Genomic DNA, 26,990 nt, shown 5'->3' on the forward strand with positions numbered 1-26,990 from the left:
GAAAATTAAATATGAATGAAGTATCCTGTGCAGTCAGCTCCCCACTCAACTGTGTTATTGCTCTCCTGCTAGTTATTTTAACAAATTGAGAAATAAAAATTACTAAAAATTTCTTCATTTGGGAGAATATTAATAGAGAAATACGAAGGGAAGCATTTATTTCAGACTGAAATAATCAAAATTCAACAGTTTTGCTCGATGGAGTTATTATATAGCCAGTTGCATAGAAACTGATGCAAAAGATGTTCTTCAGGAAGCCAGATCTCTTACTCTGAGTCAGACTCAACTGTACAGAGACTATTCTCAACATTTAAACAAATACTTTTTTAAAACTGACAGTGATTTCTGTCTGTTATAGTGCTTGATTAACAATAATCTCTCATTATTTGTCTTCCTTACAAATCATGCTAAATACTACGTACTCTCTTTGCATATTGAAAACAATTTGAAACTGTCCCTCTTTACACTTTGTTTGTACTGGGAGATATATTTTACACTTCCTGAAAACTGATGAAGCAATCCTCATCTTTTACAACTTCTTTGAAGACAGTGCATTAAGCTATTTCACAGAACACCATTCATTACTCTTTGAGGATTGTTTCTTCAATTACCTGCATATCCCACTTTAAAGTAATTTCTAGACCTAAAAATGGAAAAAAATCAGGCATGTTAGGAGTGTGAAGTCTATCAGGTCATGTTCAGTTATTCCTCCTTTCCAGTGAATTATTATCACTGTGAAGGAAAAGTTTCAGAGCTCTGCGTGGTGGTTCTTATCATTATACCATCTTCATAAATTCTGACAGTTAATATTGGCTAAATAATTCATTCCAGCATCTTTCCAGTATGTGTGAGCCTATTTGGTCTACAATACCCTGCAGTTTCTTCCTTTTCACAATATGTGATGGCTAGCCATGTCATGTTCTCAGTGAGTTACCAGAGCTGTTGCTAGCAACTCAGTTTTGATTAGTCCCCTGGTTCCTGCTCCCCTAAGGGTAAATTTAATCACCTTGCTGATTGTAAGAAATCAGGTTCATAAAGCTGGCAGTTATTTACAATTAAAAAAACAGTTTTGGATTAAAATAGTAAGGGGTTTAAAGAATCATCGTGCTGTTCTGTTACGGATTTGTAAAGCTCAAGTGGCTGCTGCATTAATGATTGTTTTGTGTCCTCCTCACATGAGCAGGGTGGATCTGAAAGCAAAGGAACATGGAAGAAACGTCACTAGAGGATTATTGTGGTTTAGTGGAAGTGCAATAGTACCTGCAAGAGCTACCATTGGGAGCTATTTCCATATGCTTTCAAGCAGTTTCTCTTTTCCTGTTCCACCTGCAGCTGTCACCTGTGCCATGTGCTAAAGATGCAGAGAACGTTAGATTTGTTGTTGCTTTGTGCAGATACCTGTTTTTCTGCTTTGCTTTTTTTAGAAAGGGCAGCCAGACTTTGCAAAGTAGCTTCAGAATAAGGTATTAAAAAAAGTAAAAAGAAATAAAGAGCAAGGGAATTGAAGGTTGGTTGTTTTTTGTTTGGTTGGTTTTTTGCAATATCCTTAGAGGAAGAAGGGGAAAGGATTTTAGAAAGCAGCACTATTTTCTTCATTATTTTTTAAACCTTTCATAGTTTACAAACCACTTTCATTAGCTTCAATTTTAAGTGTGAGCTTTGTGTTTTCTTTTCATCTCCTCCAACCATGCCATCTCTGTGATTGTTTTAACCACACAGTTTGTATATATATGTATTTTTTTTTTCTTTTATTCTGCATTGGTTTAGTGTAAATCATAATCCAGCAACTCCGATCTTTCTTGCAGTTTTGGCTTTCCCTGCTTTCCTCCTGGGAATTAACCAGGACCGCCTAAAGGAAAAACTGACCAGCAGACAGATGGACAGCAAGTGGGGAGGCAAATCCGAGTCCATTAATGTAACACTAAACGTGGAACAGGCTTGCTACACTAGGGATGCACTGGCCAAGGCCCTTCATGCCCGCGTTTTTGATTACTTGGTGGATGTAAGTTGGATTTCCTTCTGTTGAAGTACTGATACGAGTACACTGGGATTGTATCTTGCAGAGCTCCTCTTGTCCATCTGTTTTTCAGCACGTGTATGTTTCTTTGCCTAAACCTTAGCGGTAGTACTGAGCAGTGCTGAGGGAACATGACCACAGCTCGCATACAAGGCACGGATTTTATTACAGATGCTGCACAATGAGCTGTGCTTTCAGCACTGTATTTGTTCAGTTTCTTGCCACTACTGTCCTGTCCTGGTATCTCCTTCCTGTCGGCATCCATACTTCTCTGGAACAGGTCTCACTTTCTCCTATATAGTTGAGCATTTTCAAATGAGCAGAACTAGTGCGTTATGTTACTGGCCTCCTGTTATCCTGTCCCAGTCTCTGCAGCATCCTGATGTTGTGGCATTTGAGCAAAAGCTTGAATTCTGTTCTCCATGCTGGAGTACTCTCTGACCAAGTGACTCTGGTGGTTGGATTGGTGGGGGATAAGCCTTTCCTTTGGCCACAGATGTTAGCTAGATGAAGTAAAGTCTGCTGCTTGGTGGCACTGCTAGTGTATCACAAGTGTGCCTCATCGTGACAGCTCTGAAATTTCTGCTGTATAAAATAATTGAATGTGGAAATTGGTAAAAAGTTTCATGTTGCTATCTGCAAAATGCATCAACTATCAGATTTAAAGCTGGTCTGTTTTTCTGTTCACTGTTTTGTTTTTTTTTTTCTTCAACTGAGCTCATTGCTGCAAAGGAGAAAGACTTACAAAGAAAGTCCAGAGGCTTACTGACTGAAAAACAAGACAGTATATTGTTCATTATCAAGCTATTAAAAACACTTTATTAAAAAGGAAAGTAGTATACCCTATTTTTATATATATATATATATATATATTCAATTCAAATATGTTACTTATGCAGAAACCCTTTTATATAAAGGGTTATATAATTTAAATAAGGGCATATAATTTAAATATATAAAATTTACTTTGTTTTCCATTGTGGTTTTTTTTTTTTAGTCCATTAATAAAGCTATGGAGAAAGACCATGAGGAATACAACATTGGTGTCCTTGATATTTATGGTTTTGAAATATTCCAGGTAAGCCAATGCACTGCTCAGGGTTTGAGCTGGTCTGACCTGAGAGAGGTTTTTTTTTTTTGTTATTTACAGGGGAAATACTCTAGAACATGAAAGACAAACTTATGGCCAGAGTAAAAGGAAAAAAAAATAAGCCAGCTTCCAGGGCATTAAGTTCTCCCTGCTAATGTCTCACTTAGTAAGCAAGAAATACTGATGGAAATTGAAAGAGATTAATTCATTGATCTTGAAAGATCTGAGATTACACAGCATGCCTATAAAATCAGAAACCCATCTGTCACTGGCAGTATTTCCTTACAGCTTCTCCTGATATTGCCAACATAAAAATTAAGAGTTACTACATGATTCTAAGTTTCTATTGTTTCCTTTTTCTGTAGAAAAATGGATTTGAACAGTTCTGCATCAACTTTGTTAATGAAAAGCTGCAGCAGATTTTTATTGAACTGACACTGAAGGCGGAACAGGTAACCAGACATTCATTATTTTTGTCTTCATAGAACAGGCTATCATTTTCTCAGCTGGTGGAAAAAGTGAGGTTTCATCATCTGTTAACAATAAAATTTGCCTTGGTAAGCTAGAGGGAGAGAGAGAGAGAGACAAAAAAACAACCCAAACCTTAGCTGTTGGCTAACCCTGAGAATGTAAACCGACTGAGTCCGTTATGCAGTGCACTAATGAAGTCATATGACTCTGCCTAGACTTGCTGCATACTGACTCACAGAAATGGAAAACTTCAGCTTGATTCCATCCCTGTGCTTTCATTGGACACGGCACAGAGTTAAATGGGAATACTTCTCTTAGTTTCCTCCACGCTCTTTTTTTAATGTATATGAACTAGATCACTGAGGCAAATGCACAAATACTTCTGAAGTTATTTGCATTTCTCTGCTCAAACTCTCACTGTAAAAACCACTCTTTATGTGAATGTGAGCTTTGGCATGGGAGGGCAGACAGTGCAGCTGGGACGTTGTTGCATACAGTATGAGCTCGGGCCTGGCACCAACTTCAGGACAGGGATTTCAGGAATGCACACAGAATTGCCTTTGTGTAAATGTAACTGATCAGTGCAGTTGAGCATGGGAGTGACCTACCTGCTAAGTGTTTAGCTGCACTCTTATGTCTGTAGCTAAGTAGATTAATTTAGTCAAATTTCAGTATGATTTTTTTCAATCCATATCTAGATACGGTTACAGTAATAGTGTACAGAAATAAGAAGAGTTGTCTCCACTTTATGTCCGTTTCTGAATGTGGCATTTTGAAGACCTGATCTGTGATACACGGTCACAATCTTCATATTTTTTAAAATAGTTTGGATATGGATGCTAACTGAATTGTCAGGAGAACATAAAGCTCATTTTGTTTCAGTTTGCAAAATGCTTTGACAGTGAGCGCATGGGAAAAAATAGTCCTGCTCTTTTTGGTGACTACTCAAGAGCTGTGAATAGCAAGAGTGGGGAGAACAGGGGAATTTTAGGTCAGCTCTTAGATGGTAGAGAGCTGGGTTTAATCATCATGTGGGTCATTGCTGCCCCTACCCAATAACAGAGTGGACAGGTCTTTCTAAACACGAGTGGAGTTTGTATGGATGTTGTGTATTGGGCAAGACAATATTTGCATCTTTCCTCTTAACAGGAAGAATACGTGCAAGAAGGAATTAGATGGACTCCAATAGATTACTTTAACAACAAAATAGTGTGTGACCTCATAGAGAACAAAGTGGTAAGTATTTGGCATAAACAAATGGAAAAAACAGCAAGATTTTTCTGTAAAATATCTGGGCAACTGCTTTGCTGTCAAGAGAAAAATGCAAATACTGTTGTTAGTATGGCTGAGTCATACTAAGCCTATATATAAGTCTTACATAAGATATTTTATGAGATCTTACAAGAGATCTAAGATGTATATTATTTAAGATAGTAGGCAAAAAGAGAACCATAAGATAGCATGATTGACAAATGGTGTCTTGAAAGTTCCATGTTTGCAAATTATAACTTTAGTCACCTAAATTTGTTATGAATTTCATGATGTATTCTTTTGTATGTGTTAGATAAGGCTCTCTCTGTCCCTGGGATGTGTGTTTCACTTTGGGAAAGCTGCAGTAGCAGCTTCTGTTGAGGTCCTGTTGCAAATGAAGCAGGAACAAGTGAAGAGGAAGTATTAGAAATTGTTGTAGCTAGAAGAAATCTATATATCTTTGCTCCAGGGAACTTTCTGCAGCATAAATTCCTTTCTGTCTTGGGATGACAACAGATGTTGTTATCCAGTTGTTCTTTAGAATACAGATAGTTCTCATATAAGACAATAAATTTTAATGGTAGTTCACAGAATACTTTGCATTGTACTTTAAAGAACTTCAGATTTCACCTGGCTTCTATCTGCATCGTGATAACTAGGAAAAGGATTGGATCTCTGTCACAATCTTAGATCTGTTTGTCTATAAGTGTGCCACATGCAGCATGTGAATTTAATTATTTATTTCAAACATGGCTTTATGTTTTTGGTAGAATGACAACAACAAAAAAATTTACATTGCAAAGTAATTAAAACAAATTTATTTATTCTGAACTACAGGCATCATTTCCCCCTTCATTTCCCACTCTGTCACTGGCTTTACACGTACTTGCATCTGTACTTAAACTATCTGTGTGCCAGTGGACAAATTAATTTGTACTATGAACTCTGCAGACTGATCTGATGGTGAATTTTTTCTGCTGTGTTTTTGTAGTAAGTAACATTCTTTGGGGAGGATCTTGGGGAAAAAAAAAGTCTTTTTTTATCCCCCCTCACTTTTTGTTGTTTTTCTCAAATGTGTTAGAATCCCCCAGGAATTATGAGCATTTTAGATGATGTATGTGCCACAATGCATGCGGTGGGGGAAGGAGCTGACCAAACACTGCTTCAAAAACTCCAGATGCAGATTGGAACTCATGAACATTTCAATAGCTGGAACCAAGGATTTATCATTCATCATTATGCTGGAAAGGTAATGTGGAAAATCATCACTGAACTCTGCATAACATATTTATAAAGAAAAAGCAAAGGGAAAGAAGTAGCTCTAGAAAGTTATTCTGATTTTAAATAGCCAAATTATCTCAGGAGATATTGTCTTCCTTTCACAACACAGGGATCTTGTGCCCTAATGTACATTCCTTACTTAGGAGAGCTGAGCCTTGCTGCTGTCAACCATAGTAACCAAAACTTACTATTAAATATAATAAATTGGTGCTTTAAAATCCTCCTTGCATAACAGCAGTAAGTTTAAAGCATTCAGGCATTTAAAAATGATCCTTAAGAGATAATATACCAGTCAAATTAGAAGTATTATGCACATTTCTGTCTTACTTGGGTATATTTCTCAGACTACTCATCATTTCCTGCTATTATATTTAATAACAGTACATCATTGTTATGCTTTTTTTCTGTAAAGTTCAGTATTAAATTCACTTGTATTGCATTCTGCTGACTTGTTCATAGGTCCTTTTGTTGTTGTTGTTGAGCTTAAACCTATGGATGTAATTCCTTTGTTTTGAAAGAGTCAAGTAATGTATGCAAGGATTTAGTCATCACTATACTGTCCTTAAATGGTATCAGACTAACCAAAACTTCAGAACAGCTACTGATGAGGACAGGATATAAATTTTCTGTAATTATTGGGTTCTCAACTTACCACAAACAATCAATTTCCACCTTGGCCAGGTCTCTTATGATATGGATGGATTCTGCGAGAGAAATCGGGATGTTCTTTTCACGGACTTGATTGAACTCATGCAGAGCAGTGATTTGTACGTAAGCAAAGTTTGCTAAAGCTAGGAATAATATGCTAGTTTAGATGGATGCAGAGGGCCTAACTTCTCAACTACTTCACAACTTGTGAAGTAATTCGCATAGAAATGGAAATGAAGCATCACTACAGTAAAACAGTATAGATTCTGTTATGCTTGATCTTCATTTCCTGCAAATATGAGTAAGTAGGGCACTAAAATGTCCAGCTCAAATGCTCTACTGATAAATATTTTTCTGCCTTGAAGAAGGCTGTCAGTATTATAGCATTATTGTAAAATAGGCACTGTTTTAACATATGAAGTAACTTTTTTCTGTTATGGTATTTTAATTGAGGCTTTTTAGGAAGCACTTTGTGTCTGGAAGACTGGTATCACATGTCTCCCAAAGCTCACTAAAATAGAGATCTCTGTGAGGAATGAAGCTCATGGAAAATACCAAGATTAAAATAGATTTGATAGCACTCTGGATTAATGTAAAAAGCTATTTATATTCTGCTCAACTATCAACTTCTACATCATATTTTTTTACATTTCTGCATCAAATTGTCTTTTACCAACATTATTTTCTTTATTCTTTTCTAGGCCTTTTATAAAGGCTCTGTTTCCTGAAAATCTTCAGGTAGACAAAAAGGGTCGTCCTACCACTGCGGGCAGTAAAATCAAGGTATGGCTATTTTCGTATGTGCATATATGAATGTGGCTGTGTTTGTGCAAGCATACCTAAACTAAAAAGAGGGTAGTCTTTGTTTTTATTATCCAGACCTTTATTAAAGATAGACATAGGAGTGTTCTGATCACAAAGCAGTGCGTTGTTTTAGTTGTTAGAATCATGTTTTGCCCGGCATCGCTATTTATTAAACCTTTTGTTCAGCTGCATTTTATGGTGCTGAATTTTCAAAATGAGCGATTGATGGTAGTGGTAATAGTACTTGCATGTGCATGATGAATGAGCCCCTTCACTCAGCCACTTGATGTCCTACAATTAACTACAGATAACTGGTCTCTTTATAGTGCAGAAATGCAGCAGGGCCTGATCCTACACCCACTGAAGTCAACAGAAGTCTTTCTATTGACCATAACGTGGGCTGAATAAGGCAGTAAGTGTTAGAAGGCAAGCATCTTTTTTTTTTTTTTTTGAGGCTGGGTGTAAAATATACATTTAGATAATGTACTTGAAAACTTTGGAAATTCAGTATTTTTTCAGCATCTTTCCTCATATTTCAACCTTACAGTTAAGACCACTTGATGCATTCCCCATACTCACCACTGTATTTTTATATAGTAGTTAAAATATATTACATAGCTGGAGATAATGGGGACTTCTGTTTACTGATTGTGTTTTCATGAGAGCCTGGTAGAAGGTGTTGAGTTTCTGTTAGGATGAGTTTTCCATGTTTTACAGATGCGTTCATAGGCACCAATGTGGGTAAGTTTTAAATAGAAAGAATAACAGGATGTGATAGAGGAAAATGATTTGTGAAAGAATTTGAGAAGAACCAGAGCCACGTAGATCATCAGCAGATGGCTGATATCCTTAGCACTCTCTCAGAGGTTTTACCCTGTTCACCTCTGTTTCTATAATTTCTTCCCTCAATTTTACAGAAACAAGCCAACGATCTTGTTAGCACCCTCATGAAGTGCACACCCCACTACATCCGCTGCATCAAACCCAATGAAACAAAGAAACCTCGAGACTGGGAGGAGAGCAGGTATGAAGCGAGAGCGCGTGATAGGAACAAGCACTGAGTCAAAAAAAAAAACCAAAAAAACCCTACAAAAATTCATGTTTTTTAATCATATAAGCCACAGACAAACAGAACTAGAAACTCTAAAAGCCTTCAGAAATGAGATCTCAATCTAAATAATTCTGAATTAATTCTGACTTTTGCTTCATGCTTTGAAAACAGCTTTTATTGGGTAGCAGAAAACCAGCAGGATGTTTGAATTTACTTTCATGGATCAAAAAAATCACACACACACAAACACCAGGAAAAACCAACATTTTTATGTATAAATACGTATATATAAAATCAAAGAATATAGTTTTTGTTATTGATTTTTACTTTCTGAACTTGAAGTTATTATCTATCTAAGTCATTATCTATCTCTTTAAAGGGTGATTGATAGAATATGATCTCAGGTGGTTGTACAGATACTGGATTTATGTCTAAATCTTTGGTTGGTTGCATCTGCTCTAAGGCATCTTTAAGCGTATGGTACTTTTTAGTATCTTCTTATAGTTAAGAAAGAGATGCTCTTCTTTTTCATACTGAGGTAGGGTACAAAAAAAACTTAAAACTTAACGTTTTTAATCATACTTAAGTACTTTTTGTATTGGTAAAAGTGCTGATGTTTGCAATGTGGGTTTTTTTTTTTAATCACAGCGAAACAATTTGTGAAGTCTGATAAAGAACACTCTTGACCACATCAACAGCACACCAAAATTCACTTCCTGCCATTTGGCACACAGACTAGCACAATTACATGCAGATGTAGAGCATTTACAGAAGCCACAATCATGACTGCCCCTTGAAAGTGTCATTTAGATCTTGGCAGAAAATGCAGATCCTTTCTCTAACTTTTCCTTCCCTTCCCACCCCTTAAAATCCTGCTATGCACCACTTAATTTCACTTTGACGCTGGGAAAAAAGAAAAATTACTCTAGTGAAAGTGTGCCTAAACTTATACTGAAGTAATAACCATGTACATTGGAGGGCTTTTGAAATCAATCATTTACATATTGGAAAATAGGCCTTTTATTGTGGAAAGTGTTGCTAGGAAACCAATGAAACAAACAAACAAAAACGGAGTCCAACAAGAGGCCGGCTTTCAGGAAGCCCATTCTGAAGTAAAAATAGGCAAGATTTCTGTTTTTTATTTGGTGTGGCAGCTACTGATGCTAAAATAATAAATTAAATACAAGGATTGTGTGGTATCAAACTCGACTACAAACGGAATGAATTCTTGGGATAATGGTAATTTTTAATCCCAATTAAAAATACTAACGTTCTCTCCACTTTCAAGCCCTTTCTCAAATATTAACACATCACATAGTGACAATAGTGTCATATCCAAGGAAAAGAGATGTAAGAATATGCAAATTTCAACTCAAATTTCAGCTTGTTTAGTTTTATATTTTCACAGTTTTGCTGTGAAAAAGACAAAATGCAGCTGAATGCACGTATGGGGTACTTTGCTGTGTTGGGTTAGTGGCCTTGGTTTTCTTCTGCAGTCATTTAATGAATGTGAATGAAATGAAAGTGTTTCTGAATGAGGAAAAGCTTCACAGAGCCCATCCTTGTGCCACATAATTCCAGCTTTCTACTACTGCTGAATAATTTCAGAATATTTTGCACTTTAAGGTAGACCTTGTGTAGTACCTAAACCTGGTACAACACCTTAGTTACTCCGAAAATCAGGGTGTTCCTTGAAATGTGTTTTTGTTCAGCTCCTGGCATAGTTGCTTGGACTTGTATTCAAAATTGCTGCATCAGCTGAATTCCCAGACCCCGACCTGCTTAAGGCTGATGCCTGGAGGGAGATTTTCAGTATGCCTTTTCTCAGAAAGAAAAGGAAAAACAGAAAAATGTCTCAAATTCTCTGTTGCTAGACACTAATACTGGCAGGACATTAAGAAAAAGGGAGTAATAGTGTTGGTGCAGTGCATTATTCCAGATGTGAATAGGAGGGAAAAGCTATAAACAGGAAAATGTATTTTTGTCTGTAAATTTTCTACTGTAACAGAATTCTTGGAGTTGGTACAAAATACACTTTATTCCTTGAGCACAGCAAGATTAAGATGTGCTGTATTTTGGTTATTAGATAAAAGAGCAGCATCTCATTAAATAACTGATCAGTGCTCCTTAAAATAAGAAATAACCAAAGGGCCTTTGTCACTTGTGGCATGGGACTTCAGAAGTATTTTCCCTTGATACTGAGTCATGTGAAAAGAATTTGTCTACCAAAAAAAGAAAAATCAACAGGCTGTACACATTATATTGAAATTCAACATTTCAAAATAGCTAGAGAAATAACACTGAATTAACCTAGAGGGTTTTCAAGGCTGGAAAAATCTTCAGTAAACAGAGAAACAGTATTTAAACTGGACTAAGGTTACATGGTTCCTTACAGCCTCGTTTTTTAAAAATTGTTTGTGAATTCTTTGCTATCTACTGTGTTCCATATTATTCTTTGTTCTGTACTCTAGAATGTACAGGACTAAGATCTTAACTGCTCCTATTTCTGACTGACAGCTAAAGTTTCCAGAATCTGCCTCAGATAAAAAAAACAAAACACCACCACAAAACCGATGGCGGTGGAGCCCCTGAACACAGCATTCAGAACTCAGAATTAAAAGCTGACGTTGCCTCTTCCAGCCGTGTGACTTAGAAGAGATAATTAATGCAAAGCAAAACAGCAAGTGTTGTACACTGTGAGCAAAGTTAACTGAAATTCTTCAAATGAAATTTCCATGCATTAAAAAGTAGACTAGGAGGATATGTAAGAAGGAAGAGAAAATACGTTCCATGGCTCCAGAAAGTGGAAAAGGTGCCAAAAGGAAGTTCTTTAGCTGCTTTTCTGCCTTGAGATTTATGGGGAAATACTTGTTCCCTGTTTTAAAACCCAAAAGAAAGGATCTTGCAAGAGGGAGCTGTAATGGTTTGGGGATAGTGATGTTTCAGTTGTCCACCACCGTTAACACTTTCAGTGGGACCAACTCACTGTTTGTTTCAGAATAAAGCATGCCATGAGCAGGCTTACCAGGAACTCCTGCAGGTCTTGTGCCTATCCTCACAGCCTCCCTTTGCCTTGTGGTAAGGTCTGCAACAGTGCTAACTTTTCATGAATACACTGTTCAGAGTTTCTTACATCTGATTCTTTGTGTGATAAAGGTTTGGCGTCTGGGGCTTTCTCCAGTCCTCAGATGTGGTCCTTCAGAATAGCCGAAAATGAGCTGTGAGCAGCTGTCCCTGTTTGGGGCATGTAAAACACACACAAACTACATTAAGGATCATCATTTCCCACTGCCTTGGATATCATTGTGTAGGTAGTTACTTGATCTTTTATGGGTATTAGTGAAGAAATTTGTACATAAATTACTTAGGAGACAGGAAGTTTGACTACTGAAAAGAATGCCAAAGAAAGTTGCTGTATATTTCAGTAACGTGGTTTTGCCACACAGCGTGCAAGAATAAATAGATTTCATGTACCTGTGCATTAATTTTAGAGTTAGTCTTTAAGCAGATGTGATTTTAATAAGAATACTTCAATCCACAAATATGCTGAAATAAAATGGATTGTAAATCTTGCTTTGTTTTTGTCCACAGGGTAAAACATCAAGTAGAATACTTAGGTCTGAAAGAAAATATTCGAGTAAGAAGGGCTGGCTATGCCTACAGGCGGGTTTTCAAGAAGTTTTTGCAGAGGTAAGGTAATGCTAATTTGGAAGTATTAGAGAATGTTTGCTTGCATCATGAGTATAAAAAAGTTGTGAGTTTTGAAAGCTTCTAATTTCCCACTTTTCCTTGTTAGTATTTACCTTGTTAAAGATCTAGGCTATGCAGATGTTTTGAAAAACAGTCTCTTTGTGTCTTTAAAATCTTTCCACTTTCCACCAAACGTGCCTAAGGCCACAGTTCTTCTTGGAGGGTTCTTCTAGGAGCTCTATATCTGTGGAATCCAAGGCTCTGGGAACTAAATTCTGTTTAAAATGTTACTGTCACTCTCCAGTCACTCTTTCCTAGTGACAGAGGGTAGGCAAAGAAACAGATGCCTGCCATTCAACAGTCTCAGTGAAAAGAGTAACCTATTAGCTGAAATTGGTGGTGTTAAAACAGCTGGGAATGGTAACAAACAAATGCTGCAGCTGCTCACAGAATGAAAGCCATGAGATAAATCCTCATTTCAGTGTCTTAAGACCAGCTGTTGAAATGAATTAGCTACCTTCACCAGCTACTGAATCCTATTAAATGGAAGCAATTTCCTTATTTAGGCAACATTCAGTCTCTTTTTTATTACAGAAAATTGAGACATGCACTTAATTAGTGCCCAAACCAGGGTGTTGTATGACAATTCACCTCCGTTAGAAATCCTTGTGTTGCATTTTGAAATAGAACGTAAAAAAAATAAATAAATCAGTTGTTCCAAGGAATGGAGTATGATTCAGCAACTGACCCAGAACAAAGCCACTGATAATACTTTGTATACTTTATGATAATACAGAGGGTTCTAATTATCTAGTAATAAACAGTTCTAAAATACCTTAAGATATAGACTCCATTTTAATCATGGGATAATTTTTAATCATTTTATTCCCCACTATCTTCGAGCCCAGACATTAAACATGAATGGTCTTCAGATTACAGAACCTTACTTGAAGGTTACTGCAAAGACAGACTAACAGATTAATAATGAATACCAGGGTTCTAGTCTAGCCTAACGATTGTTGAAAACTAATTGTGAGAGCTGTGCAAGTCTAGAAAGGTCTGCACGGAGGAAAGCCACATGGTGCTTCTGGAGGGTGAAAAGCTCACTGCACTTTGTGTGCAGAGATCTACAATGAGCTGAAACCAATTTGTTTGTTTCAAATCAGTATTGTTAAATTTTACATTTTGTTACAAGTAAAACCTTTCCTGCAACCTTTCAATTTACAGTTCCCTAACATCCAGAGAACAAACTCTTTTCTGACACCATGGGTCAGTGTGAGTAGAAGCGGGCTGAGGCATGGGATGGTTAGGAAATGCATGCTTGTACACTTGTTTTCATTGGGAGCTCATTGGCAGCTCAATGTAAGTGGAGATTTCAGGATTGAATAGACTTATGTATGAAATTTATGTTTGCATGCAAAAAGCCAAAGGCACTGAAAAGGCTCGTGTGTTTCAAAGCATAACCAGAAAGCTGAACTCCATGCTCCTGTAATTAAAAGTAGAAACTAACTGCTTACTCTGAATTTATAATATTTTTTTTTCAGTGATCATGATTTTGGAATTGTTTCAGAAGCATTTTAAGAGCACAGTATGCTGAAATCCTCCATAAGCTTAAATTACATGTAAATTTGAAAAACTTAGATAAATGGATATTGATATGAGCCATTTAATGGGAAGGTTGCAGAAACACCCTGGAGAAAAATGTTATTCATTCCTAAATGGCAGTGGACAGTGAGAGAGTTGATGCAGATGAAATGTTAAATTCTAGGACTTATGCTTAATTGGTGCATATTATGCTCTTTTTTTCTGCCTTGTAGACTTGTCCTAACCATAAATTATATGAAGTTAGCTTGCATTAATGAAAAAGGAGAATTTCAAATCTATTCTTATACCCAAGAACTTTACTATAGAAGTCTTCAGTCTTACTTTTCCCAATGCCCTCCTTCCAAGCTCACAAGATAGGATAGGAAAGAATTTACAGCATGCTGAAATGTAGCATCAACTTCTGTTGTGTGAAAGGTTCCACAGTTTTGATTGCCTTTATTAACTGAAGCTCTTTTAAATTCAGACTTGGTTGTACAACTGTATTGTTGGAGATACTTGATGAACCTGCAGAAGAGTTCCTTAAATAAGCGGGGAGTTAGTTTATATACAACTCCTGCTTACTACTGTGCATCTGTCTATCCCATAAATACTGATAAATAACTTACATGATCTGTAAACAGATTATGTGCAATGTACATTTATATTTAAGATGTCATAAGAGCCACTTCTCTTACACCATCATGCTAGTATCTGAGCGTTTGATAATTAATAGAGTTGAACAAGATAGCATACTAGACTATTTGAATCCTACTGAATTGTATATATAAACCTTTTCTTTTCATGTACACGGTATCCAGGGTTTGTTTGTTTGTAGTATGTTCCTTTTTAACAGTTTGCTGTATGTCTTTATGTGGCATTGCTATTTAAGTTGCACGACACTACGTCTTGGTTTTGAGTAGATAACATTTTAGGTATGGTAAGAATAAGAAATGAACATTTCCTGAATTAATTTCCTTTCAATTCCTTCTGTGATTTTTCTGAACATTTTACTAGAAGCTGCCTACTTCTTTCTACCTGAGAATTACAACAAACTAAACTCCATACTCTACCTTATTTAACTGAATAGTTGCACTAATAAGCATGATTTAGTCTATATAGCTCAAATACTCTTACTGCAATATGAAGAAAAGAGTCAAGGCTGAAGAACAGAAGATCTGTGGGGGAAAATGTGTTAGAACACATTTAGGTGTTCTCCAGTCTCTTCCCGAGGAGTTTAAATAGCTTCTGCTAGAGGAGTTAGTTATCCCCAGGCATGCTGATGCAGCTGAAGCCCATTAGCTCTTCTCAGTGTGCAGAATAACAAGAAATCTGTCAGTTCCACAAGAGCCAGTTAAGCACGAAAAAGTGGACAGTTTAGAAGGAGCTGTAACCTGGCGTCTACCTCATTTCTAAGGCTTAAAGAGAGTACCATGAGATAGAAGGCTACTCGCTTATCAAATGCATGGCATTACAGCACTTCCCCACCTCATTCCATAGCTCTTTTTTATGGTCAGTTCACCTCAGCATTCCCTCCAGACAGCACCAACATCACAGGATCTTCCCTCCTGTAGCAGATGCTAAGCCAAAGGCTTTATGGGTTAAAGCCAAGAATGCCTCCTTGCTACATGCAGACCAGCTGTTATTAACAGGTGGGTTAGAAGAATGAGCTTGTCTAGTTGCTTAGAAACACAAAAAGCCTTTGTAAGAGTAAGGGAGACAGAAAAGCTTAAGGGGGAAGTTGGTCACATGCTTGGGAAGGAGTCCATTGTACCAAGGGTAAGGAAGTACTTTAACCTGCACCATAAGTCATTGCTAGTAAATAACCTCACCCTGGATTTAAGATTAGAGCAAAACTTTTTGTAATTAACCACTTACTTAGAATCTGGAAATGGGAGATTCCTGGACACTGTTGCCCTTCTCATTACAGCTGTTTGGTCTTACTAAGCAAATAATATAGTTTTGCATCTTCCTACGCTCTAAGCTTCTATAAATGCTGCCAAGGGAGCAAACATTTTCCTAGTGTGGTCTGACTAGGAGTCAGTGGTATTCTGCTGATGTTTGATGTCAGATTTTGATGTTTTTTTCTCCTTGCTGATTAAGGTATGCCATTCTGACCAAAGCAACTTGGCCTTCCTGGAAAGGAGATGAGAAGCAAGGAGTTCTCCACCTACTTCAATCAGTCAACATGGATCCTGATCAATACCAACTTGGGAAATCCAAAGTCTTCATCAAAGCTCCAGAGTCTGTAAGTATGGCAGGACACAAGTCTATAAATACGAAGCTTTTGCTAAAATACATGGCCTTCCTGCTCCAATGATGCATAGCTTATGTGCTAGGACAGGAGAAGCATCAAAATGTAAGTCAACCTGAGCAGGGCTGTCACAGATGCCTTGAGGCAGTGGGTGCAGTAGACACTAGAATCTCACTTCTGCGATGGGTACAGTATGTCCTTGTACATCAATTTGACGCTTACACAAGGAGCATCAGGAAGAAGAGATGGGACACACAAAGATGCTTTGGTGTCAGGTTGCACATGGTGACGTTCCATCAGAATCTGTCATATGAAGGAATATCATGGCATGAGAACACATGTATGGCTGTTTGCCCAAGCTAACAGGTCTTTTTCAAAGGATAAGAGGATAAGAACTGATGAAAATAAGAGAAAAATTCCCTAATATGTCTGAGTAAACCAATGTCACAGAATAGCTAACTATAAATCCCATTTCAAAACATCAGGTAGGCAAATTAAGGCTGCTTTTATCCTGTGGCTTCTGAACTGCATGGAACATTGGAACAGTTTTGTTATCTCATTATTCAGGAAAGTTGTCAAGGAAGGAAAGTATGCTCTATTTACAATCATGTATTCCTTATCTATCAGAAGCAATCAGGCTTACTTAGTGAAACACCTTCTGCTTGTCAGATGGCTTCTTAGTACTTTGCCTTAAATTACACATCAAAATAAAAGCAGAACACTTCTATTTCTGTCATTTTCCTTTTGAGGAATACTTCTTTGCACTACCCAATCACACAACAAGATCCCAGAGGGAAAATAATACTTCCTCAGAGTTGTAACCAAAATTGATTCTGCAATGAATAGAGTCAGAAAGATAGTCTCAGTTGTTAAGGAAAAGCAGTGCTTTAGCATCCCTGTCATTTGAGAAAGACATGTTTATAATAATAATTAGTGTTCAAGGTGTATAGGGTGCTTGGATGCATGTTGGCCAAACAGGAAATTCTAGTATAGGATTAATCCTAGGTAGTCATTGCAATCAATGCACCTTAGTTACCAACTACAAAGAAGTGTGAGCTCTGCTTGCCTTCCAGCATAGCACAGGTCATGATTTGTTTCCTAAGTTTTCAGAGAATTTTTGCTTACCTGTGCCTTGTTATGACCTTGAACATGAGTGGATGTGTGTCTTTGATATCTCTTCTTGTGACAACAGCTGGGACATGTAGTCCTTTGCCGATTACCTCAGGTTTATGACAGGGTGGTGGCAAGTACACACTCTGGTCAAGTAGCTCTTTGGCTTACTGAGTTGCTCATAAGGACAGGGGAACAGAATTAGTAACTTAAACAGCATCTGCCAGTTGGCTATCTTACACTGCTGCAAACCTGGCTTTACTGTTTTCACTACGAAACTATTTATATCCATAACAAAATAACTTGTATAATAGCTGTTTTCTTGATCTTACTCTTATGGAGAAATCAATCCAGTTTTTAATTATTTTTCTTTTTAGTTATATAATGGGTCATAAGGAAATAACTTCCCTGACTCCTGAAAAGGCTGTAAGCTTTGGTATATTTACCACTTACGAGAGCACAGATTTTCAGCAGCCTTATTTTCACAAGTGGGCTGGGACTTACTCCTGTTTGTTTTATTCTCTTTTTTTTTTCTCTTCTCCTTCCTTCTCTCTCCTTCCTTCTCTCTCCAGAGAAAGGACTTAAAATGTTTACTGTTACTCATGTACTCATCCTCTATTTAATAGTAGATTTAATTGAGAATACTAGGAATAGTTATGTCACAGAATCACAGAATCGTAGGGGTTGGAAGGGACCTCCAGAGATCATCGAGTCCAACCCCCTGCCAAAGCAGGTTCCCTACAGCAGGTCGCACAGGTCGGTGTCCAGGCAGGTCTTGAACATCTCCAGAGAAGGAGACTCCACCACCTCCCTGGGCAGCCTGTTCCAGTGCTCCGTCACCTCACTGTAAAGAAGTTCTTTTTCATTTTGAGTTGAAAAACATGATATGAATATTCTAAAGCTTAATTTATATCTTTTAGTATCAAAGAGAAATCTCTCATGTCACTAAAACATTGACTTGAAACAGTAGTCAAGAGTCATATCACTTGAAATAGGAAGTGAAAAAAATTGTCTTCCATCAGTAAAGAAAGAAAGCACCTGGAGGAAAAAAAACTTGATGTGCTCAGGAGTATAAGGGGAAGGGGGATTATTTTATATCTATCTATGTATCTACACATACACATGTATAGTGTGTAAGGAAAGAATTTTTACTTCAGTATTTCATAGCCTGCATTTTACTGAACCATGTTAATTTGATGTTTTCATGGAACTTCCTTAATTGGGACTCTGACGTTCAACCCCAAGTGACAGACTGTTTTGCATTGATAATTTGCAACTAGCAATATTGTTAGAGAAATCAATTACATGATCACAGGTAAGCTGAATTAGACAAGGCTTGATCATGCCATGGCTCAAACTTAAGAACTTTTTGCATCAGGATCAGTCATGCCTCTGCGGAAACACTTTCCAGTGCTTGTGTGTTGGTGAAGTTTGGTTGTTTTTTTTTTGTTGTTGTTGATTTGTTTTTTTTTTTAAGTTTCTGTGGATGGAGATTTTCCAGCTGTAAAATAAGGTTTTATGGGTGGCAGAAATGAGGCTTCATTATTTACATTTCCATCAAACACCTGAATAAATAACTTAGTACAAAAACAAGCAAAGCCCTGCGGAAATAGTTTGCACAAGATCAAGTTTTCTTTCTAAGATCAGTATGAACAGTGTTTTTTCTAGATTAGCATGGTTTAGCAGCAGCGTGAGCAAAGGATCCTGAAGCCCAGGTTCATTTCTTGATATACCTGCTTTTACTAATGTTCTCTTTTGAGAGCTAAGTAGGTTGCACCAAAAGTAATGCCTCCTATTTATTTCCATATAAATTGCAAGCAAATACAAAGAGTACACAATATCTTTGATAGAGCAAATTCTCAGCTACAAAACACTCTTCTTCAACACAGTCACCACCACTAGCTGTGCTTCTTTGCCAGTGATGAACAAGCTGTGCTCATAAAAATCTGCACCAGTGCAGGTGACCCACTGTTTCGCAGCTGCTATGATGGTGTTATTGCTAGGAAGATGTTGCCCATGCAGTCCACCTTTCATTGTCCCAAACATTGGAGTCAGAAGATACCAGATCCACACTGTGCTGCGGGTGTGGCAGGATAATTGAGCCAATGTTGGCAGTTTGCTTCATGGCCTTCAAACTGGTGTGGGGCCTGATGTTATCACCTTACTGGAGAAAGGTTGTCGTCTTCTCTGGCCTGACTCTGGAAGTTCAAGCCTTCAGCTTAGCGTGATGTAGCAGCCACAGCTGATGGTTTGTCCAGGTTCCAGGAAATTCAGAAGGCTCACTCTTATCTCAAGAGGCAACATGCATCACTTTACCCACTGAGGGTTGTATCTTGAACTTTTCTTCAGTGAGGGATTCACGTCACCATTCCATGAACTGCTTTTTTGACTCCAGTTCATAGTGGTGACACCACATCTATCACCAGTGTAAAAATAGAGAATCGTAGAATGGCCTGGGTTGAAAAGGACCACAGTGATCACCTAGTTTCAACCCTCTGCTGTGTGCAGGGTCAGTTTAAGGCACAGTAGAGAGAAATAATTAGCAAATCAAGCCAGTGGACTGATTTAATATTGTAACTGTTATCCAAATGCTCATATTTCCAGTAAGATAAGAAAAAGTAAGTTTACAATATGTAAAAAGGCTATAATGAAATATGCCATATCCTGCAATAATTTTGAATTTTTTTCTTATGCATTATATTTACATATTTTTTAGTGGGAACTAAAAAGGTGGATCTTCAGTTTTGATAAATCATTTCCTCATGAATGTTAACAGTGTAGGCTAAATCATATATGTTATGTGATCATGTAGCATATATGATCGTGATTATATATTCCACAGCCAGCCTACAACCTCACTGCTAAGGAAAAATGTTGCCAATGGACTCAACAGTATTAAATACAGACGAGTAAGAAAGTTGCAAGTGAATGTGAGAACACATTGTATTTCACCTTGCACAGATAGTTTCTTATTCAAGACCTCTGGGTTGTAGTAGGACTGGCTTGGATCTGGAGTGCAATACATGTGAAAGTTGAATGTAAAGCGTTTCTTCCAAAAAAATTTTCTTGTAAAATTTGTGACCCACCTTGCTGTCTTCTTGTGCAGCTTTTTTTGTTAGAAGAGATGAGGGAGAGAAAGTATGATGGATATGCCAGGGCGATCCAGAAGGCATGGAGGAAATATGCAGCCAGGAAAAAATACGTACAAATGAGAGAAGAAGGTAAGTCCTAAGTTTTGATCATAGAATCATAGAATTGCTCGGGTTGGAAAAGACGTTCAAGATCATCGAGTCCGACCACAGCCTAACCATACTACCCCAACTCTGCTAAATGGTGTCCCTGAGCACCACATCCAAATGGTTTTAAACACATTCAGGGATGGTGACTCAAATACCTCCCTGGGGAGCCTGTATTGATGACTTATTTCCCATGACTCCAGAAGTAGAAAGTATGCTGCTATAGATGAAGCAGATATATTCCTTTGTGTAGAGAAAACCACTGCTTTGCAGACGGGGAGTGACTGGAAACTGTTGGAAACCTAAGGTACCATTGATGAGGTTGGCTGTTCAGCATGCACAACTTTCTTGGACTATCTGGTGCTTTGATCTCAAAGTCAGACTGAGCAGGATAGATTTTCCATTGTTTCAGAAGAACTCTTGATTCATCAAAGCTGCCAAGCTTGCCATCAGTATATTTTAGTAAGAATGAATTCAGTAATCATGTGGATCCTTAACGCAGGGTTTTATAGCAGCATCTCAGTTCTTTCCATTGTATAAACCATTTGGTTATCACTTGTTCCCCAAGTTCTGTTTGAAACCGCTCGCTATTTCAAATGATGAATTTTCTGATTTCAGCAAGTACTACTAGTCAGTGTTTATTTTTTGTATTTAAGCATCAGATCTGCTGCTGAACAAGAAAGAGAGAAGGCGGAACAGCATTAACAGGAATTTTGTGGGAGATTACATAGGCATGGAGGACCACCCAGAGCTACGCCAGTTTGTGGGCAAACGGGAGAAGATTGATTTTGCAGACACTGTGACTAAATATGATAGGCGGTTTAAGGTAGGTTGTAGAACAGTATCCACTATTGATGAGATCTGCTGGGGTGCTGTACTGATGCCTTTACCACCATTTAACAGAAACTCTGCATGTGCCAAAGACTTCTTGGATACCAGTTTGAAAAACAAGTCTTTGACCTAAGAAGACACTGGGAAGCAGTCTGTGCTCTTGATCTGAGCACACTGCTGTTTTCTCCTAGGACAAGAGCTTTGAGGGACCTGCTGGGCAGACAGCTGTTAGGAAATATTAGGAATTTCTCTATAAGGAAATAGAGGAAAAAAACTGTTGGGTTTTTTTTTTGGTTTTGTTTTGTTTTTTGTTTTTAAAATACAATGCAGTCTGACTCCAGAGTTATGCGAGTCAGTAAATCAAGTGTTTCCTTCTCACCCCACAACTCAAACCAGAGACTTGGCCCAAATCACGCTATTTATATCTTTGGAACAGCATCATGACATTAAAGCATCAGTCTCTGCATAGCTTTGTATTTTCAAATAATTTTGTGTTTCAGAGTGTGAAGAGAGATCTTGTCCTCACTCCAAAATGTATATACCTTATTGGGCGTGAAAAAGTAAAGCAGGGCCCAGAGAAAGGCCAAGTGAAGGAAGTCTTAAAGAGAAGGATGGAGGTGGAGAGAATTCTTTCTGTTTCTCTGAGGTCAGTACCTTGAACATGTCTTTCTTCTGACAGAGAAATCTGTGTAAAGTAGCATGAAATATATTGATTGATGAAGAGTGTGTTTCATAAGCTGTACTTATTGACTCTTGTAAACAGAAAGCTGGACTTATTTTCACTCCCAGCCTTAATGCTGCAGTAATAGATGTTAATGTTAAACTTCTGACTACTTATTAAAGTAGTCCACTTAGTTTAAGTGTAATCCAAAATGTATTATGTGAAGCGTGTGTTCACCATGATATGTTCAACGATGTTCTAGTGAGTTTTGTCTTAATTTTGTGTCCCCTACGCAAGTACACCTTGTGCATGTCCCCTGCTTTCTGAATAGTGGTTCTCCAGTGGGCTTATTACAATCCTTTAATCCTAAAACTTTATTCCTAGTTGGATTTCACATCACTTCTTAAGACAGTGTCAAACCAGTCCCAGCTTGCAGGAAATAGCTGTGGTGTACACAGGGAACTAAGAAGCCTGGTTAGTTGAGTGAGTAAAACCAAGGGGAAACAGCCCACAAGACTAAAGTTCATGCCTGTGTCACTTCATCCCTTTGAAGGCTGATAAACAAAGTTTCTGGATACTTCAGCAGTTGTTATTGTAGTTTATCAGAGCTGGTACCTAACTAATTTAATACAAAAGAATACAGATCCAGCCTAATATGGCAACAAGCATTCTTCAAATACTAAAATTTCATGTTTTAATAGAATTCAAGTCTACCCTTGACTGCTGTATATTGCCTGTTACTGCAAAGTTTTTATTTATATGCTTATAGAACGTTGTTTCTCTTAGCATAGCCAGAACTCTTCTCACAGACATACTTCAGTACTTAGAACAAAGAAAAAGCAGATGGCACAATTCTGCAGAGTTCTAAACAGCTCTTCCAAGATTAGGGTAAGGTCTGCAAAACAATCCTGCATACAATACCATTTTCAAAACTTGTGGTTTATTTTACCATATATTTTTCAATTTAGAACAACTTTGGTAGATCGAGGTTAGAGTAGAGTCTGCCTGTTTAGTGCTCCAGGTTTGGACTGTGTTCCATGCAACTGCTAACCAGATTGTAGCCAGACACCCAAGCTGGGCTTTCAGCATTCCAAAGGCAGAGCTGCATTGAGTCAGCTAAAAAGCACAGCTTGCCAGCCAAGTTAGTGAAGACTGTTGCACTTTTCTCACATGTAAGTAAATTCTACAGAACATTTTGAAGCAAAACCAAATTTGCATACTTTGGAAGAAACGTGCATATTACATTATGTCTAATCATGTTTTAACCTTACTTCTTGTATTTCATTTTGTTGCATAAGCCTTCTTTATACATGCTAAAAGTAGAAGCAGAATTACAGACTGTCAAGCTGCTCACGTATTTGCTCACTCCCCTCTCCCACAAAAAAAACAACAATGGGAACAAGGGGCAGTCTTCATATGAGGATGGGCTGACTTCAAAATGGATCTCACTGGAGGAATATTTTAATACAGCTGAGCAGTTACTCAGTGCTCTGGCTACAGAGGCTACAGAAGTCGCTGCTCCACTAGAATCTGAGGTACCTTGTGTCAGTGACAAGAGTTACAGCTCACAGTGCTTAAAAGATTTCAGTGGATAAAACCAGAACAAAACTTTCAAGTAGTACAAGTGTGACCAAATCCGTATTTTTGAAAAAAATATTTTTTGGGAGGCCAGGTTCAAAACAAGTTGCATTATTTCATTCTCAAAACTTCAGATCTTTGTACAATTTTTTTCCAGCAACGCTATGTTTTAATTGAAGTAATACATGGAATATCTTTTAAACAGAAGGGGGCAGGGGATAACTGGATTCTTGCATTGTTATCTAAATTTATTTCAAGAAACTCATGCACAGTACACTGAGGTAAGCTTGGGTAGATACACCTCTACACAAGAAAGGCAGAATATTCAGCAGTATTGATGGGTGTTTAAAGCAAGTAACACCACGTCACAGTTTAAATTACTGAAGGAATTGCACTTTAATTTGCAGTTACCAAATTTAGAATTTGTTCAGCATATTGAGTATTCATGGAAATTTGCTGATGTTTTTAGTAACAGTGCATTACTGAGCTTTACAGTTATCTGATAAGCAGTGGCACAGGATATCCCAACAGCATTATAAAGTCAGGCTCATTGCCAAGTGAGCAGAAACAGGACAATTGGCTGGGTGGTACTATAGGGCTTGGGTTTTTCTTACACATCTCCTTCAGAACATTTTGAAGCTCTAGATTTGCTTGGTGGTAGTGAAGGTCACGATTTTACTTTATTTTCTTATGTTTCTCATTGCTATTTTGAATAGTAAATAGGTACCTGCCTTAAAGTAATTCATTTGTAGTTTCATACACTTTTTCCTGTGCAATTGTAAAGATTTCAGAGTATGAAGTTGGGTGAACTTCAAGTTGGTACAATAAAAATGGGAAGTGGTATAACACAGCATTCATCTCAGAACTGTATTTTCATACCTAACAGTCTGGAGCATTTGTAGCAGTAATACGAAATTGTTTTTCAATTCTGAATAAAGTAAACAGGTACTCACAATATCTAGAGGGATTTGTAGGCTTCACAGTAGCTACACAAAAAATGATGGTCAGAAAAAAAACTGTCTTATTTCACCACCTTCATATTTAAAGAGTCAGCAGTGAAGCAAACCAGCCGTGAGTGGAAAGGAGGAGAGCATGCTCAAAGTGTTAATTGCTAGGTAATTAGGATTGGAAATCAGTGACAAGGGCAGATAGACTGTGATGGAAAACTGAAGCTTCTTTTCTGAGCTTAAATTTCCTTTAATTCCTTATGTGTGAGGTTTAATTTACTTTCTGGCAAGTTTGTAGTGTACTGCTTTAAGGGGGAGAAAAAAAGTGAAAACTGCGAAGGAATGTCAAGTCTGGATCTAACTAAACCTTTCAGATCTCTGGAAAGAAATGCACACAGATGGTTCTTTTTTCCACTTAGTAGGTGACACCTAATGTATTGAAATAAATCACTGTGATAAAACCGTATTTTCCAATATTACCAACTGCAGGTGAAGATGAGATGGAAGCAAATATGTAGCACAAAATAACACGGTAAAGTTAAAATTCACATGAGATGACCTTTGGAGTGTGCTGTGATAGGGAGGTTGGCTGCTTGCAGTAAATATCTGCAGTAATAGCATCCTTGCTGTAAATAGCTTTTCAGTGTAGCAATTGTAGGTTTGGGGTTTTTTTGAATCAGCAGCTGTGAATAATGCTGCTAGAAGTTGTATTGGCAACTTCTTCCTCAGCTTGCTGGCCATATTTGTAACTTGCTTTCTTTTTCCTGTTTTCAGCTTTCTTCTCTTAAAAAAAAATAATCCTGTAATCATCTCAGAAATGATTTTATGTCCGCAGGAGTGGACAATAAATAAATAGATTTAGTCCAGTCTTAGAACAAGAGTTGACTAACCCTGATGAAGCAGCAGAGAAGCTTTGACTTCAGACACTGTGCAGTGGTTTAATAAACCGTGAAAAGGAGCTGTAAATTTTCTATCCCAAATAATTTTTTTTTTTTAATTAGATATTGTTAAATGTTTGTACTACTTTTGGTGAAAGTATTACGTCTGTGACAACTGTTTTGTGACAAGGTTAAGCAATTCTCAGCTCTGTACAGCTGTGAAAAAAGCTCTGTGCCATCTCCTGCCTGGTGCACGTGTTTCTGGCACCAGTGCTTGGGTGGCTGCATGGGGATTGAAGCTCAGATCTTGAAAAGCAAGGAAGTCAGCAATGAATCTGCCAGAAAGGGGTGGGAGGAAGGGAAGGGCAGTCATGAAGCTGTCCCCATTGTCTTGTCACCCATGCAGTGACCTGATTCCATGGGTGCCTCCTATGGGACACTAGCCAGCTTCAGAGTACAGGTAGTTTACTGAGGAGTCAGCAAACAGAACCATCTTATGGTTCCTGATGTGCTGTTCAAGTCATGGGGTAAGGAGGTAAGGGAGAGGTGGGCATGGTCACACAAATGGAACTTTGTTTTGATGAGACATGTAGGTTAAAAACCGCACCAAACCTCAGAACTATTTAAAAAACAAAAACAAACCAACCCTCCATTTCCAAGTTTTGGTTTTATTTGGAAAGCTTTGTTTATACCTCTTTCAGAGAGGGTGCAGAAATGGACAGGCATCTATGTAGTTACAGCTAGGAACTGTGGAAAATTGATACATGTACAGACAAATTACAAGCATGCCAGAATAACAATGATCTTGGCTAAAACACAAAGGAACTGTGAGGACGGGGAGGACAGAAATGTTTTGCAGCTTTTTCTGTATGAGTTGATCCAGTGATGGCAATGGATGCCAACATGTATGATTTTTATGCTGTTTAACTGCTTCAAGCAAAAGACAATGGAGACTTCAGAGCATTCATTCAGAAGTTGCTTGCTTTGGATTTCAGTCTTACGTTATGGTTAGTGACTTTCCAGTTCATCTCTAATCCCAAGTTTTGCCATTATTGAAGAGATGGACTTTCACTGTGACTTTAATGTGACATGTTCTTAGGATACAGCAATTATTGTAAAATAACCAAGTAGCTTTCCCGTGTCACAGAAGGGATTGCTTCAGATTCTCAGTTACCAGCTGATCAAAAAAAGGTGTTCTCAGAAAGCAAGACTCTACAGTTAATGCTGTTTGGACTTTCTTATGTTGTTAAAAGTTAACCATCTGTACTTTGCAAATTTCATTATAATACTGGCTGTAATTGCTGCTAAAGTTTTATTCTGAATGGTAAATGTTCCAATTTCTTTTCAGCACGATGCAGGATGACATTTTCATTCTACATGAACAGGAATATGATAGCTTGCTTGAATCAGTCTTCAAAACTGAGTTTTTAAGCCTCTTATCAAAACGATATGAAGAGAAAACACAAGGAAAACTACCTCTGAAATTCAGCAATACGTGAGTTTAGTTTTTTCAATAATCTTTGCTCTTTCTAACAAGATGAATGAATGCTGCAGAGCTCCTGACACTATGCTTTGATTTAGAAGGGGCAGCAGGCTGTAAAAAGGCAAGTG

At 37.7% G+C, this 26,990-nt stretch overlaps 1 protein-coding gene across 1 annotated transcript in view; it reads left to right on the forward strand.

The window, feature by feature from the left end:
• Window positions 1-26,990, forward strand: part of MYO1E (myosin IE) — an 85,929-nt gene that overhangs the window by 49,643 nt on the left and 9,296 nt on the right. Inside the window, exons 10-23 of the mRNA XM_042875589.1 lie at window positions 1,806-2,002; window positions 3,015-3,095; window positions 3,473-3,559; window positions 4,728-4,814; window positions 5,911-6,078; window positions 6,792-6,877; window positions 7,460-7,541; window positions 8,480-8,586; window positions 12,205-12,303; window positions 15,988-16,132; window positions 20,355-20,469; window positions 21,141-21,310; window positions 21,816-21,961; window positions 26,728-26,874. Coding sequence (XP_042731523.1) covers window positions 1,806-2,002; window positions 3,015-3,095; window positions 3,473-3,559; window positions 4,728-4,814; window positions 5,911-6,078; window positions 6,792-6,877; window positions 7,460-7,541; window positions 8,480-8,586; window positions 12,205-12,303; window positions 15,988-16,132; window positions 20,355-20,469; window positions 21,141-21,310; window positions 21,816-21,961; window positions 26,728-26,874 — 1,717 coding nt within the window. The remainder of the gene's footprint in view (window positions 1-1,805; window positions 2,003-3,014; window positions 3,096-3,472; window positions 3,560-4,727; window positions 4,815-5,910; window positions 6,079-6,791; window positions 6,878-7,459; window positions 7,542-8,479; window positions 8,587-12,204; window positions 12,304-15,987; window positions 16,133-20,354; window positions 20,470-21,140; window positions 21,311-21,815; window positions 21,962-26,727; window positions 26,875-26,990) is intronic.

This window comes from Lagopus leucura, unplaced genomic scaffold (assembly GCF_019238085.1).
Source record: "Lagopus leucura isolate 7727_CA_CO unplaced genomic scaffold, USGS_WTPT01 Super-Scaffold_100015, whole genome shotgun sequence".
In the NCBI taxonomy this organism is placed as follows: Eukaryota; Metazoa; Chordata; class Aves; order Galliformes; family Phasianidae; genus Lagopus; species Lagopus leucura.